Source organism: Coenobita brevimanus, chromosome 53, assembly GCF_032717465.1.
Source record: "Coenobita brevimanus isolate Jiangsu-jjx chromosome 53, ASM3271746v2, whole genome shotgun sequence".
Classification (NCBI taxonomy): domain Eukaryota; kingdom Metazoa; phylum Arthropoda; class Malacostraca; order Decapoda; family Coenobitidae; genus Coenobita; species Coenobita brevimanus.
This window is the reverse complement of record NC_137006.1, coordinates 8,616,253-8,633,987: the sequence shown is the minus strand read 5'-3', so window position 1 is coordinate 8,633,987 and position 17,735 is coordinate 8,616,253. Positions and strand designations below refer to the sequence as shown.

The window sequence follows — 17,735 nt, the reverse complement described above, 5'->3', positions numbered from 1 at the left end:
AATGGATAATAGGAACATGATATGTAAATCCACAGTTGCATTTCATACTCTGGGGTTATGTTTTGGTGTTTCTTAGTTTCGTTTTTTATTATTCGGAAAAGACTGCCGAAGTATGGTGTTGGGCTGTACCCCATTATTTGTTCTATAAATGCTACTCCCTTTCCTTCGTACTAGGTGGCAAGACCCGCCACATTTCGGGATGCTTTCCTTGTCAAGTATGCTACTCAAGCCGTTCTTATTCGAGTAGTTCATTTCCGAACTTTATTGTACTTGACCTACAAATCCTATAAGTTTTGACTAGTTTACTAAACTGTGTAACACTAAGAGTTGCCCTTGATGTGTTCAGTATTTTGTGCAAACTGACCACAAAACACTGGCTACTAGAGCTGTACGTCGATAATGTCCTGCAGAAGGCCATTGACAGTAGGCAACAGGTACGAGGGTGCAAGAACTGCCATGATGCCCCCGCAGTGATGTTCGGGTGGGTCACAGGGCGGCGGGCAGGTCTGGGTGGCACTATGGCACCCACCAACAGAAACACTGCCAGGCAGATGCAGCTTCTCCTGTAGCTCGTAGTCTCGTGAAGGCAACACTGGAAAGGGACAGGGCTACACTAGTTTATAAAGGTGAATTCAAAGTAGTTTTGGAGAATAAATAACACCCCTTCCTGAATTATATATCTTGCGCTTTATATCTTGGTATCATCCTGTACCTAACTGATGCATATTAAGGCGATATAAATATCATTCAAGAGAATGTGAAGGTATAATATGCAAAATATATCATTCAGGAACAGGTGCTGCAAACGCTCCCATACCACATATACATGGCCCATAGCCTAGCGGCACCTACATCAACATCATCATTCTCGTCAGTATCATCATCAGCTGCAAAACTGGTCTGGGGGAGAGGCAAAAAAGTTTGGCATAACATCCTTCAACATCTGGGCTGCGAGGTCCTGTAGCCCACGTCCGTGATGAGGCAAATACGGAAAAAAATAGATGTTTTCACTAGTTGTTTTAACCCCTTTGTACCGAGCGAAACACGTTAAAATATTTTTCCAACAAATTTCATTCCTTACATTAGCCCCTGAAACAAGCCGGAGATTCATAAGTGGTCCAGGTACGAAGAGAGAGCGAGTTGAAGACAAAGTGTATTTTGCGGTTGGCAAGCGTGGCGCCCAGGCTGATATAGAGCAGTGTTGCAAGTGGCTGCCACGCCAAGTGAAAGAAAGTTTGGGAGATGATTTCCGACCTTAACAACACAAAAAAATCAAGTTATTCACTAATTTTCAACGACACAGACAATTGTGGCATTGCCTTGTGGCTGTGGATGTAACCTACAAGAGCAAAATCGCAAGCGCTACAACTTAACGCTAAACATACCATGAAAGCATTGCTTATTTTTCTAACATTTAATACTAGTTCCACACCTCCAAGGTGCGGTAGCGTAAAGGAAGGAAAAGAGAGCATGGAACCCAAGGGGCAGGTTAAGGAAAAGCCAAGCCAAGGTAGCACTATAAATCGCAAAACATGCCGCGTGACCTTATTGTAATCAAAGTGACGACACATCATACGTGCTTATTTTTCTAACATATATTACTAATTTGGCACCCCCAAGGTTATTACTGGCAAGGCAGGGCAGAGAAAGGCAAAGCATGGCAGAGGAAGACAAGGCAGGGCTGGAAAGGAAAAACATCGCAGTGCTAAACATGACAGCTGAGTGTAATCGAGATAAAGGCACATCAGTCTCTTACTAATTGATCATTTATTCTTAACACTTTCTCCTAAATGTCACTAATAACGTAAAGAAGAAGCATAATTATGGAGAGATGCCAATGGAGAGAAAAAAAATAACACTTGACAACACTAAAACAGGAATATCTTTACTTCTTTTTCTACTACCAGTTATGACCCCTGGTCATTTGTTTTCTCTTTCAGTAGGTATCTCTGGTTGTATAACTATAGCAAAGCAGAACAGCTTTGTAGTAAACGTCACTTTCACTTTCACGTGTGTGTGTGTGTGTGTGTGTGTGTGTGTGTGTGTGTGTGTGTGTGTGTGTAGCTCACTGCTTTGTCACTAGCCATTGCCTCCAATTGAGTCTTTACACATATTAATTTTACGTAATCTACCAGAGCGTTCATGTATCCTTTGTGTGAGAGAAGGCAGGTTAGGATGGGGAAATTCAAGGCATGACAGGGAAGGGCATGGTACGGTATGGAAAGACAAATAATGGCAGGGAAAGCTGGGTTGGGTAGGGAAAGGCGAGGTGGAGGAGGGAGATGCAGAGTAGGGTGGGGAAGGGTGGAGTAGAATAGGGAGATGCAGGGCTGGGTAAGATGTAAGCAGGAAAAGGTATAGCATGGCGGGGATAGGCAGGGTAGGGTAGGGATACGTAGGGTAGGGTACGCAAAGGCAGGGCAGAGCAGAGAAAGGCAAGGTAGTGTAAGATAAGGCTGGCTAGCATAGGCAGATGCCGGCTAGGGTAAAGGGATGCAGAGTTGGGTACGAAAAGTCAAAGCATGGCAGGGAAACGCAGGGTAAGGAAGGCAGGGTACAGTGAGGAGACGCAGAGAAAGGCAGGGTAGGGTAGGGAGGGGCAGGGTAGAGAAGGGCATTGTAGAGTTGGGAATCGCAGAGTAGGGCAGAGAAAGACAGGGTAGGGTAGGGAAAGGAAGGGTAGAGAAGCGAGATGTGGGGTTGGATAAGATAAAAAAAAGGCAAAAGCAAGATGGAGTAGGGAGACGCATTGAAGGGTAAGGAGAGAGAGAGAGAGAGAGAGAGAGAGAGAGAGAGAGAGAGAGAGAGAGAGAGAGAGAGAGGAGGGGGCACGGTAGGGAACGACAAGATATATTAGGGGAGGCAGGGTAGTTTAGGGAAAACCAAACAGGGTATGGACAGGCAAGGTCTTGTGCTCCAATTATAGCAATTTTTTCTTCATGTCCACCTCCTCCCCTGTGGCAATGCTCCAGTATTGTCACTATAATCCATTTCTTTTTCTTTTTTTTTAATGAGGCGAAGATGCGCTTGACAAGTTGGTGGTGATTGGCTGAATGCAAAATGTCTGAAGAACATTTACTAACCCAACTTTCCCCCTCAGATATATGTTGTCAATTAATAATGCTAACGAGTAAAGAGACTGTGAAGTAGTGTTGCATTCAGCCAGTCATCACCAGCCTGTCAAGTGCACCATCGCCTCGATTAAAAAAAAAAAAAAATAGGAATTGTAGGTCATATGTGGTGCCACGCCACTCAGGTGGCTAGGCTTGCTTCCCGTCTGGCTGGACAGTGATGGAAAGACGATATTTGAAACAGGGCACTACCCTCACTCAGTGGAAGCCAGTGACACACTGACTGGTGCATACCTCTTGGTGCACCCCTGGAGGGATCAACATGACCATCTCAACAAGCATAATCAAGTATTAAGCAGGAATAATCGAGCACAAAAAAAAAAAAAAAAAAAAAAAAACTTCCCATCTCCTGGAAGATACATCGCTGCCGTACACACAAACTTTCCAGAATTTTCATTGCAACCTAAGGATGAAGGAAGACAGAATAAAGGAAGAATCCATGAGTCATCATCACCAACAGCAGCTCACAGTCTCTTGCGGACAGTCTATCTATCTGTATACCTACGCTGCTTACCCCAAGGAAAGGGAGGTAGCCGAGACAGGACGACACTCTCCCATTTTACTCATCCACTCAAACACATTCATTCTCATCTTAGCCCCAAATGGAAGAAGGGACAGATCCTCACCGCACCACACCGAACGAGGGTCAAATGCGCAGTGCAATCAGTGACATCCACAGCAGGGCCCTACAGCAGAGCTGGTTTACCCCTGCCACATCAATAATAGACCCATCCCCTTACCCGCACCTGACCTGATCAGCTGATCAGACAAAATGCGGGAGAATATCCCCTCAGGGCTGCGTCATCATTTATTCATTCACAATTTCTCTAATTCATTTCTATCATGCACAGCCACTCTTCCTTGCTCAACAGACATCCCTCTCGCATCCAACGCTCTCTTTACACTGTCCATCCATCGTGTTCGTGGTCTTCCTCTCAGCCTTACACCTCTCACATCAGATCTAGTTATCTTTTTCACCAATCGCTCATTATCCATTCTCTTCATATGCCCAGCCATTGCAACACCCTCTGCTCAACTCCATCAGCCATCTCCCGAACAACTCCAGTTCTCCTTCACCATTCATAATTTCTCACTCGACCCATACGCGTCACTCCACACATACTTCTCAGACACCTCATCTCCATTATATTCAAACTTTTCCTCTCTGCTACACCCATATTCCATGTTTCAGCCCCATATAACGCAGTCGGTACCACAACACGCTCATACAGCCTTCTCATTACATCCATTGTAATCGAACGATATCTAAACACTTTTTCATTCCTCCCAGCACTTTTCCTACTTCAGTCATTCTAAACTTCACTTGTGCATCTATTCTTCCATCCACAGCAACATATGCGCCTAAATACTTAAAACACTCTGCCTACTCAAGCAACTCACTATTCAAAACTACATTCATCCTCATACCATCTACCAACCTCGTACACTTCATCACTTTACTCTTATTTTCATTTACTTTCAATTTCCTCCTTTCACACATCCTTCCAAACTCGTCTACCACCTGCCTCAATCTCTCCTCTGAATCAGCTACCAGTGCAGTATCATCCGCAAACAGCAGCTGCTTCGGATTCCACTCTCTAACATCAACATTCATCAGACTCAAACCTACACCTAACACTGTTGCATTCACCTCCCTTACAACACCATCCATATAAATATTAAACAACCAAAACGACATCACACAACCCTGCCGCAGCACCACTCTAACAGGAAACCAATCACTCACAGTATTTCCCACTCTTACATACACTCTACTATTTACACAAAACTTTTCACTTCTTCTAGTAACCTACCATCAAGTCCATACAATCTTAAAACAGTCCACAAAGCCTCCCTATCAGTTCTATCATACGCTTTCTCTAAATCCATGAACGTCCAAAACACATCCTTACCTTTCGCTAAATACTTTTCACACACCTGTCTCACAGCAAACACCTGATCCACGCATCCCCTTCCTCTCCTAAAGCCACCTGCTCATCACCAATCACTCTCTCTGTACCCTCTCTAACTCTCTCAAGTAACACTCTACCATACACCTTACCTACAACACTCAACAGACTTATGCCCCTAAAGCTAGTACATTCATACTTATCACCTTTACCTTTATATAACGGGATAGTACTAATGGTATAAGAGAGGTAGGAATAGTAGATTTATATCATCATCATCATCATCATCATCATCATTCACAGCAGCCCCATTAGCAGAAGAAAATGAAGCCAAAAAAGAAGAAGCAATGGCAGAAGCAGCAGCAGCAACAGCACTGTGGTGTGTGTTGGGGGGGGGGGTACAAAGGAGTCACGAGTCTGTCAGAGCAGCAGCGTTGTGGTGGGGAAAAAGGAGAGGAAGAAATAATAAGTTCCTGGTATCGTCACTATAATCATAAGAACAGTTTCATTCTAGCCTCATCAAGGGATGACCACTGAAACTGGGTACAATTAATCCTTTTAGACTAGGAAAGTGATTTTTATGTCTCCAGCCATTGATGATGGAGGAGGCATTAACTGATCAGTCTGTCCGTCCGTGCATGCATCGATGCATAAGTTGGTGCATTCATATGTCCATAACACTTTTCTCGGTACGATATCTCCTTAACCCATTGATGGATTTCCACCACACTTTTGTCGGTGATGCGGTATGAGATGATGAACTCATTAAGTCAGCTAGGTATACGATTCAAGATCAAGGTAATATGGGGTCGACCTGTGGGTGCATTATCTCCTGAACCCCTTGACGGATTTCGACCAAGGTTTTGTCAGTGGTACAATATGAAACGACGATGAACTGATTAGGTCAGCAAATTCTTGGGGCCAAAGATCAAGGTCATTTGACAGTTTCTCCTTGTGAGCAAGATATCTCCTGAACCCCTTGACGGATTTCGACCGAACTTTTGTCAGTGATACTCTATGAAGGAACGATGAAGTGATTAGATCAGCAAAGTCAAAGAGTCAAAGGTCAAGTCATATGGGTGTGGGCGCGATATCTCCTGAACCTCGACGGTTTCGACCAAGCTTTTGTCAGTGATACAGTGTGAACGGACGATGAACTAATTAAGTCACCATGGTCAAGGGGTCACAGGTCAAGGTCATGTGGGTGTGGGCGAGATATCTCCTGAACCCCTCGACGGCTTTCGATCAAATATTTGTTACTGAGTGATGCAGTGTGAAGGGATGAAGAACTGATCAGGTCATCAAGGTGAAGGGGTCAAAGATCGAGGTTATATGGATGTGGGCGCTATTTCTACTGAACCATTCGACGGATTTCGGGCAAACATTTGTCAGTGATGCAGTATGAAGGAATGATGAACTGATTTGGTCAACAAGGTGAAGGGATCAAATATTAAGGTCATATGGGATCGTCTTAGTTTATCTTTAGTATCATTTCAACACACAATGAGCCCTGTCATGGAGGTTGTATGGCAAGTCCATTTGCTAGGCTTGACGGAGGCATACCAAGTGACGCTTTGCATCGACAACTTGGGGCCTGAGTTCTCGGTGTTTCATTCATACTTGCAGTCACTTGTTCATTTTAATCAGCTTAGGAGAAGCCATTCCTAACCCCACCAGTTCAGCAAGTTTATGTGAAGATGAAACAAATTATCAGGTGGCAGCAAGAATAGAGTAAAAAGTTTATTAGACTGGAGATATTAACTTTGGTTCATTTGAGCTAGGCATAAACAAATGAACCAGAAATGCATGAAAGAATTACAGAGCCAAAAAGCAAACACACACACACACACACACACACACACACACACACACACACACACACACACACACAGCACTTCCATCACAACAGGACAAGTATTTTGAATATTTATGTGTGTGTGTGTGTGTGTGTGTGTGCGTGTGTGTGTGTTATGTATGTATATATATATATATATATATATATATATATATATATATTTTCATCATCCAATCCTGTGACACCCCATGAGGAGCATAGGAGCATAGGCAAATTGGTCCTGACATTTAAGATGAGAGTGACCAGCGTCATTCATCCCTGAGTGGCATTATGTGAACAGTAAACCCCAACCATCCCTTGGATATAAACATGCACAGGCTCAATCCGATTGGAGCACCTAGTTTCCCACTAAACCATCAGGCGCCATAATTTGGTGTTATGATTATCACCCAGGGTAGTAAATGGTTTCCTGGTGTACAGAAATCGTTTGGCTTGTCACTCAGTGTACAGTCACCCGTAGACAAAAGGAAAAGGAAAGAATGAAGGAAACAAAGACAGAAGAGGGGGATTAAAGTCATCCATAGACAGAAGGAAGAGGAAAGAAAGAAGGAAAGAAAGAAGAGGGAGTGTAAAGTGAGTGAATGGTGAGCACCTCCACCTACCATTCTATATATATATATATATATATATATATATATATATATATTTATATATATATATATATATATCTCTCTCTCTCTCTCTCTCTCTCTCTCTCTCTCTCTCTCTCTCTTTCTGTCAAACCCAATACCAGTCAGGTGTCCACGCCTTTTTGAACACCAGACCAGCTCAAAGCAGCAACTTGCTTGCCTTCACCGTATCTCTCACCAACAAACGGATTACCTAATCCCCAAGCTGATTTTTCTGTATCAGCTTGCCTTTGCACTTTATATTCTAAAATAACGTGATGACAAACAGTCCCATATTGCCCTATATGAGGCATAGGAGCTCGAGGTAAGGCCACTACTCCAGAGCAATAATTCTTTCAGTATGAACACATCTTTTATTTTTTAACCCTATTGTGACTAATGCCTGGAGATCTTACTTGTCTCAGGAGATACCAATCTGCATAAAGGGGCAGAAACATTCACCTGTTGAATTCTATTATGACGGACGCTAAACAATTTTAATTAACAAAAGAGAAACCCGTTTACCAAAATGGTTCACCTATCAATCCAGTGACTTCTTTCTTCTACCTATTTCCAAATAACTTTATTCAGCGTTGGAGATACTCTTCAAACGCATGAGGTTAGACATGAGCCTCATTTCCCATTGACTATAAAAGACCTCCACAAAGGTGAATAAAATCATTTTTAGGTACCAGGAATGCACTAACAGAACGCCACTGGAAAGAATACGTTGAGGGTAGGTGACTAACCTGTTGAGGATTCACACTCTTATGCAAAGCACATGCCCTTCACCTTGAGTAGTAATTCAGGTCACAAGACCACCAGGAAAGATAATTTAAATTATAAATTTACTGTTCCCGCACCCAAGAAACACGAGGAGATTTAAGGGCCACTGTCCACGTCTATTCTCTCCTTTCTTCTTCTCTCCCTCTCCAGGGATGTTACAGGTCTTCTCCTCCTTGACGGAGTCATTGCTCACTTCCCAGTTTTCAACAAAGACTCGCTGCTTCATTTTACCTTCAATTGGAGGAGTGATTTGCTTCAAGGATTCATAAATTAGGTCAAGTTAGACTTGATTTGTAATGAAAAAAGAAGGAAAAGAGGCTGACGAAGACAAAGTGACACACACTGAGGTCAAATGCTTTCAAGTTGTCCCTGAAAATTAAAAAAACCTGCTTACATTCACTTTGGGAAATGAGGTTGATCTGATGTGAGAAGACAAATGGATTATATTCAGCCATGTCAATCTCACTTATATTGGTGGAGGTATATAAACTAAATTTTACAAGTTCAGCATTTCAAAGTTGTTCCTGAAAAAGAAGTTATGTCTCACCTCACTGTAGTTCTGAATGCAGTAGGTGACAAAGTGTGACAACGTGAGCAGGTTAAGTTCAGTCAGCTTAGATTTGTTCTCGTTAGGTTAGGTGAAAAAAAAAAATCCCTCTGAAAAGAAATACTGTCTTACCTTCACTCTGGGTAGTGGAATCAACCCTCTGAGAAGACGTGGACAGGTTACTTCTGACGGTGGAGTATTTGCTGGCCATCATGGACTGCCTCACGTTGCGCTCTGGCCTCAGCAGGATGATGTAGAGCTTGGGTGTGAACAGACACACCAACGCTACCGTGGCGGACAGTGAGACGGTGACAGACGTGGTGGTAATGCGCAGCTGTGGAGTACAAAGTGTACAGTAGGTTAGGCTGGCTTAGGATTTTGCTCATTCAAGTAAGAAATTGCAGTAATTCACGCCCCATTCTCTGCAGCTTGAGCATGATTGGCTGAGACTGCTGGAACACGCCATTTAATAAAAAGAAAGGAAATATAATTCTTGTGACATCGTTCGTCCTGTCTTCATCGATATGCTTTGTCTAGAATACATGAAAGTGATTTACTGGACAACGTATTTTACAGTGAGGTAGGATAGGCCTGATTAGTGGTGGACTGAGTACAGTAGGGCAGGGTGACCTGTGGGAAGATTTTGACACAGCAGGTTATGTTAGTGTAAGATGATATGTAGGTTAAACATATCAGCATTACCTTGGCGACCAGCTAGATGATGAGGGATGTGGTGATGAAGCGCAGCTGTGGTTTGGGCTGGAGTGAGTTAGAAAGGGAAAAGGTTTTATTTTATTATTATTATTATTTTTTTTAGGTCATATTAAATTCGGTTAGGTTTGGCTGGGATAGGACAGAGTCTAGTACCCATGAGGTAACAACTACTGTTGCTAGGATGATTCCTGGAAGTATGAAAGCTGCATCGACGGAACTTGTTGGTGATCTGGAGTGAAGAATGATTAAGGTGAACCATTCCTAAAAAAAAAAAAAATTACTACTAACGTACTCGTATAGGAATGAAATCTGGGCAGTGAGTAATAGAACCTTCTAGATTACAAGCCGCAGATAATTTTAGAACAACTGCATGCATAACCAGGATGAATGATAAGCACTGTATATATATATATATATATATATATATATATATTTGTGTGGCCAGGCAGGATATTTTCTCGACGGCACACGAGGCTGAAAACTATGGCACATTCTCTTTTATTGATTTTCTTATGTTCGGTTTCTATTTGCCGAGCAATTTTTCGGTAGTGTTTTTGGAGTTTCTTCAGGAGCTCCCCAAAGGGCAACGACGTTTCGGAACTATCTTGTTCCATCTTCAGGCTGGATCTGATGCTTCTGTCGTGGGTGGTTGCTTAAATACGATTCAGTGAATCAAGTGGAGACACGTGGGCGCAGCTAACCAGCTAAGCTGATCGCTCATTGGTTACTTCGTTGGCTAAGCCTAAGTGGCGTTATGATGACGTTAGGATTTGGAAATCATGACTTGTGTGTTTATTGTAGGTTGTTTTGTGATAAAGTAGATTTCCTATAGAAACAAGAGGCGAGTGTCTTGTTCTCTGTCGATTATTTTGGTGTTCTCATCCAGGTCTTTCCTTGTTAGGTGGGAGTTGAGTAGAGTCGTGCATTGGTTCTTGATGGCGCCACATCAACATCTATACGCCTATACCAGAGGAAAAGGGACAGCAGAATGCCTCACCACCTTCACGGCAAAAATCCGGGATGGAAAGAGTCTTGTCATCTTTCTCGATCTCGAAAAAGCCTTCGAGCATGCCAGTCCCGAGGCGATCCTCTCTACCCTTGCCAACAAGGGAATTGGGGGTCGCCTCCTCGGTTGGCTCAGGGACTTCTTCAGGGATCGAGAAGCTCTGGTACGCTTTCAAGGATACTCGTCCACTCCCCACAAACACGAAAACGGCACTCCACAGGGTAGCATAATCAGCCCCACCCTTTACAACACCCTTATGGACTCCCTTCTACAAACCAACTTCGACCCAGATGTACGTGTCCTTTCATATGCCAACGACCTCGCTCTGATAGTCAACCGGGGCCCTTACTATGACAAAGCACAAAGAGCCCTTTCTCAACTCTACCAAGGCTGCCTAGATCATCAATTCCCGAAAAACAAAAGCACTAGCACTCGGCATGAACACCCTCTCTCGCCCTTTGTATCTCGGTTACAACTCAATCGATTATGTAAACTGCCATCTTTATCTCAGTGTATGGATTGATTCCAAACTATCCTTCCAAACCGAGGTCTGCTACTTGAGAGAAAGAACCCAACTCAGACTCAGTGCTCTCAGATCCCTTGCAGGCAAAAGCAAAGGGACCTCCTACAGTGTCCTCAGACTCTTCTATATTCAAGCCATCCGCCCCGTCATTGATTACTGCGCACCTATACTTGTCGGTACAAACTCCACCCTAATGCAGAAACTTGAAATCATCCAAAATGAAGCTTTGCTTACAATGATAAACTCACCCAAATGGACGCGCCTCTGCAATCTCCGAATGGAGTGTGGGCTCGAAGCTATACAACACAGAATAAAGGCCAGAGCACCAGGAGTCATAGCAAAACTCGCTCACAATGCGACACCTTCCCCTCCCCTAAGACGAGTCCGAGCCACCATCAACCTCCACCCTGACCTACTAAAACATAACTGGACTCATAACTCCGTCAAAGCCATCAGACTCTTCAATCTAGACACTACCATACAACACGAACCGGACATACCCGACCCTGATTATCGTCAGCCTCCCCCATGGCCCCCCTCCCCTTTCAAATTAATCACTCCACATTCATCCGCCAAATCGAATACTCCAACTGAGAAACCTCGACAGATCAGCTTAGAACGAATTGCAAACCTTACCCCCCCCAACGCCACCACCTACTATACCGATGGATCTGTCAAACCAGCAAGAGCAGGAGCTGCATTTATCTGTGGGGATAAAACAGCTTCATGCAGAATCACAGATGGCGCTTCAACCCTTGCCGGAACTAATAGCCATTTGCCAAGCCCTAACTGATGCTAAAAACACCACCGCAACGCCTACCATCATTATCCACACCAACTCCCTCTCTGAAATACAAGTACTGCGCCACCCAGACCGCCATGACAACATAAAAATTTCCAGCGCAATCATTAACACTGCACACCAAATCTCCGCCAACAATCAAACCGTCATAATCCATTGGATCCCGAGTCACGTAGGCCTAAGTGGCAATGACAAAGCAGACCACGCGGCCAAACAGGCCACCAACCGCCCCCACATCGACATCGATGTCACACCAAGTTATACTCAGATCAAACAACAAATTAAATCCAAAGCATCAGCCCTGAACCAAGCTGATCATGAAACCTGTGTGAACCAAGGATCCCCAACAGCCACATGGTATGCGACCGCCACAAACTACTCACCCCTAGTATATCCCAAAAAAGGAAACAGCTATACTCTTTCACACATCAGAAGGCTATGGCTTGGACACCGCCCGCCCCCCCATTTAATCACCGAACAATACTGTACATGCAAACATTGCAACACAGTCTCACCATTCCCCCTCTTACACTATCTGCTAAAATGCCCTGCCACGAAACTACTCAGCTGGCAGAATTCTCCTCGACCCAGACATTCCACCCAACGAAGTCAGCCCGCCTCCAACACGTCTTAGATGCTGCAGGAGCTGCCCTGATCAGACAAACCCCACTCAACACCCTCATCCGCCTTGTGCAAGATGTCTACTTCACCTTAAACAATGATCATCCCTTTATCTTTCATTCCATCACCTTCCCCTTCTTTTCTTCCTTTCTCTCCTATCCGACAAAGCACACTGACCGGGCCAATTAGGAAGGCTCGGTCTCCTCTTAAGGAGGAGAATATCTATAAACGAACGAACGAACGAACGGTTCTTGATGGCTCCATTCTGTTGGTGACAGGTCAGGCGCATCTACACTCTGGTCTGTGTCATTCCAATGTATGAGTGAGGTCCACACCCTTCACTATTGCAGTTATGTTGGTAAATGACAAGGTCCTCCTGAAGGGGCGTCTTGGTCACGGCGGGTCGGTTACGAAGCAGGAGGTGGGCTATTATCTTTGTTTTGTTGTAGCTGAGGAGAGAAATGTGTTGTTCCAGGTCTGTAGGGCGTACATTTCTGTATACAATGTCCTTGATGATCTTCTCATCTGTCCTGTAGTCTACAGACATGTGGTTTCTGTAGTATATCTTGATGTGTTCTCCCGCTAAGGAGTTTCTTACTGAACTCTGCATCTGGCATAGAAGCTCGGAATTGGTGGAGCGATTTCCGAAATCTACCACCCTTGGATGCGTGGGACTCTGCCAAACTAAGAGTATGGAAAAATAATGGAAACTCTGGCTGCGTCTTCTCTCTGTCTTGCCTTGTCAACGGTGGTGCATTGGTTGGCCCCAGTAGAAGACCTCGGGCAGTGCCACAAAGGGGGGTGGGTATTAGCCCCTGGTTATAAGAGGCAGGTGGCCAGGGATCTGTTATTATTAGTAGGGATAGGCGCTCCAGTGACGTGGGTCCTCCTCCTGTTTGTCGGATACCCCACTCCCTTTATAAGGGGCAGGTTGGTGGGGGGGGGGGGCTGTCAGTTCAAGGGAGTAGGAAAGAATAGAGGAACTGGAGGCACTCCCTAGGGATGACATCAGGACACCATCAAATGTTGGTGGACCATGAGCATGGATGGCAAGAACTAATATTAAACATCCGCAGTCCCAGCTGAACACTACTAAAACTAAACTGCTAGAAATACTGTCAAACCACGAAGGCTATGATACTAGAATAATTATAACAGAATATGGGTATATAGTTCTTACCTTCAAGGGAGGACATTGATACTGTCTTCATGGACAAATGTTATACTGCACACACCGGACACGACTTTAACCCAATGATGCCTCCAGAAACATAAGTCAAGGAAACAATAATTCTCTTCAGGATGGATGACTATATTTACCAAACTCAAGAGCAAAACATCGCTGATAAAATAATGATAAAAAATATAAGGGCTGAACACAAAGTAGAAAAAATAATAAAATTTCCTAAAGGTAACATCTTGAAGGTGTAAATATGTGCAAAGAAAGCCTTGGACAATGGCATAATAATGTAATTCCACAGAATTCTTCCTTACCAAATAAAGAGGGAGATCTACACACAATTAACAACCCAACCTCCAAATACCCTAAACCTAAATGCTACAGAGTTTGTTCAGAATGTGCCACCGAAGGAAATATCTGGAAGGACTGCATGTCACTCGCTAAATACTGCTTAAATTGCAAAGATCACAGGACCTTGGCTATGAAGTGTCCAAAAATGAGGGAGGCAATAAAAAATCAACGCAAACAACAAGAAACTACTCGCACCTCTGACACCACAAACATAACTGCCACATATGCTAATGCAGGAGAAGAGGAAATCACGCTAGTAGCCCCATTCAACAAGAACACAGTGGCTCTGATCATGATGTGCATGTCTGAGGCTCATTCGGCAAACATGGCAGAATCGGGTACTTATACGCAGAATGAAACATCAGACTCAAGAAAAACAATTTACCATAGTACGAGTATATGGAGCCTGAGAACCCTACATCAAGGAAAATTTTAAGACAATGACATCTGCCACAAAAACTGCACCTGGCGAGAGAGACCAGGAACACATGGAGGCACCACTCAATCAAACAGGGCCTGGAGAACAAGAAGACCGTCAAGAAAATGAAAAGTAATCAAGCAGCATTGAAGAGATGGAAGACGCACCATTTTCAGAGAGATAATCTGGAGCTGATATCGGGTTCCGAATTATGGCATCTGAGAAAAGAAAATTACCCAAAGGAAATGTAACAACAACACCAATGTCAATTGAAGGAATAGGTAAAAATCATTACAAACACACATATCTAAATCATAACATTACTGAGGAAGAAATCTTGGAACTAATTGCCAATAACGAGATAGATCTAAAGGGCTGTTTTAAAATAGTTGATGACAGCACATTCGGGAAACTAAGTTAAGGATTAATAAGACAGAACACCTCCAGAACATAGGGACCCAAGACTCAGATAATCTCAGTAATCACTACCATTATCAACGACACAACCAAAATTATACAGCACAATGTTCTCCAGTGGGAAAATAGAAAACGCGAACTGACTAGTACGTATAGGTCTCTAAATCCTGACATTATCTTACTAAACAGCATCGGAACGAAACTGACTAACAACCAAAACTCATGTCAATATAACATACAATGTGAACTCTACTGAAGAAATGAATGACGGATCAGTCTTATTAGTTAAGAAAAACCTGAAACAAACTGGATGATGACTTCACAGATATTATAAACATAACTACTGAAACGAGTCTAGGCACAGTCAGTATATCAACTACATACTTAACACCTAGAAGACCATACTTATCATTTCCTGATTTTCACAAGCTCATGAACTACATTTGAACAACTTATATAATGGGCGACTTGAATGCTAAACATCCATTCCTAGGATCCAACACTATAAACAATGTGGGGCGGGGGATGAAAAGATTACAAGATACAAACAAATTAATACATCAAGGCCCAAATTCTCCAGCTTTTGTTTGGGCGAATTCAGTCTCCAAACTCGACATTGTTCTGACCAATAACAAGACCTACCATAATATACAATGTCTCCTGGGTCATTCACAACTTCGGACCATGTCCCGTTAATAGTAACCACTACTGCAAGACCCATCACAGAACATTATATGCGAGGAAGAAGGAACCAAAGGCCGGGAGCCCGCAATAACAGTTCCCTCCAAGAGAAAAACAAAATACAAGAGAGAGCCAAATTCAAGATCCGATCATATCGAGATGCCTGGACACACTGCGTTTGAAAGACTGGAGATCATTGGCAGCAGGAAATACAGACAGAAGGAGACAGTTCCAGAGCTGACCTGTTGCATAAATGAACGACTGGGAGTAACGGTTAACTCTTGCATTAGAGAGTTGGACAGAAAAGGGATGAGAGTTTGCTGCTAGACGGGTGCTATGCGCCCGTCACAGAGGTGGAGGAATGCAAGCAGACAGTTCAGAGGAGCAGTGACCATTAAAGCAGCGATAGAAAAGAGATAAAGATGCAACAGTGGGGCGAAGAGACAGAGGTTGAAGGGAGTCAGTAAAAGAAGGAGAGTTAATGAGATAAAAAGCCTTTGACTCCACCCTAGTGAGAAGAGCTGTATGTGGGAAGCCTCCCCACACATGAGAGTTGTACTGCACACAGGGGCGGATAAAACCCCTGTATAGAGTCAACAATTGTGCAGGGGTAAAGAAAGAATGGAGTCGGCTTAGCACACCTAATCTCTTGGAAGCAGATTTTACAAGAAGTGTAATATGATCTTTCCAAGAGAAGTCCCGAGTAAATGAAATCCCAAGCATGTTCAAGGATGATGCAGGATTAAGCTGAATATTATTAAACATTAGTGGGTATACCTGTGGAAGATTTTGTCGAGTTGATAGGTGTAAAGAAATGAGTCTTAGATGCATTAAAAACAACCAGATTATTTTTACCCCGGTCAGAGATACAAGCCAAGTCAGACATTAGGTGTGCCATAGCCTCATCCATTGTTTGTTGAAGTAACTGCTGAGATGGGCGTTGCGGGAACCGAATGGAAAGGTGAAGGGTGGAGTCATCAGCGTATGAGTGGATAGGGTTAGATATACAGCTTAGAAGGTCATTGATGAATAAAAGGAAGAGAGTTGGTGATAGTACAGAGCCCTGAGGAACACCACTGTTGATAGATCTAGGAAAACGATGGCCGACTACAACAGCGACTATAGAACGACCAGAAAGGAAGCTAACGATGAAGCACAGATAGAAGGATACAAACCGTAAGAGGGCAGTTTGGAAATTAAAGATTTATGCCAGGCTCGATGTCAAGTGCAATGGCAAAGTTTTCGCCAAAGTCCCGAAAGGAGGATGACCAGGCGTCTGAAAGGTAGGTGAGAAGATCGCCAGTGAAGCGTCCCTGACGGAACCCGTACTGACGATCAGAAAGAAGGTTGTGATAGGAAAGATGCCTTAAAATTTTTCTCTTGAGGATTGACTCGAAAACTTTTGAAATACAGGAGTTAAAGCAATTGGACGATAGTTAGCGGGTTAGGAATAATCACCCTTCTTTGGGACTGGCTGAATGAGAGCAAACTTCCAGCAAGAAGGAAAGGTACAAGTTGACAGACACGGCGAAAGAGTTTGCCTAGGCAGGGTGTAAGCACAGAAACACAGTTCTTGAGAACGACAGGAGGAACCCCATCAGGCCCATATGCCTTGTCAGTATTGAGGCCAGTGATGGCTGAAAATACATCCTATAATTATGCTGCTGCAGATTGGAATCATTCAGAAATTTTATAGAGAATACTCTACCGGGAGATTTAAATTTGGAAGGAAAGGAAATAGACGAAATCAATGATAAGCCGGACCATTGGTAAAATGCAGTCACTGTTCCCATGGAAATGAACAAACGCCATACAGCAATAGTAAAAGGAATAACGTCATGAGCCATCAAATTCATACAGATATCTTACAGAAGACTGTATCAAGATGCAGAAATAGCCGAATGGAATTAACAAAGCTTATTAGGATATATTTTGAAAATGACACTAGCACAGGAATGTAGAAAACAAGCTGAAGAAAACTGGGAGGAAAAAATGTAAAGTCTCATTCATTCACACAACAACCATGAGAATCTTGGAGGACAGTGAAAAATATAACAGGACACCAGATATAATATTACTTGATGTCTTATAGATGAACAGAACAAGATTTCTGATGAACAAGAACATGAGAGAATTTCCGTACTACCTCGGATAAAGTGTTTAAAACAAGCGAAGAAGAAAACGA

General features: G+C 43.4%; 1 protein-coding gene across 1 annotated transcript in view; it reads right to left on the bottom strand.

The window, feature by feature from the left end:
• Nucleotides 1–380: 380 nt before the first annotated feature.
• LOC145400735 (metabotropic glutamate receptor 6-like) overlaps nucleotides 381–17,735 on the bottom strand; it is a 281,737-nt gene continuing 264,382 nt past the window's right edge. The window contains exons 17-18 of the mRNA XM_080273169.1: nucleotides 8,970–9,171; nucleotides 381–592 (exon numbers count right to left, since the gene is read on the bottom strand). Of these exons, the coding sequence (XP_080129295.1) occupies nucleotides 381–592; nucleotides 8,970–9,171 (414 nt within the window). The remainder of the gene's footprint in view (nucleotides 593–8,969; nucleotides 9,172–17,735) is intronic.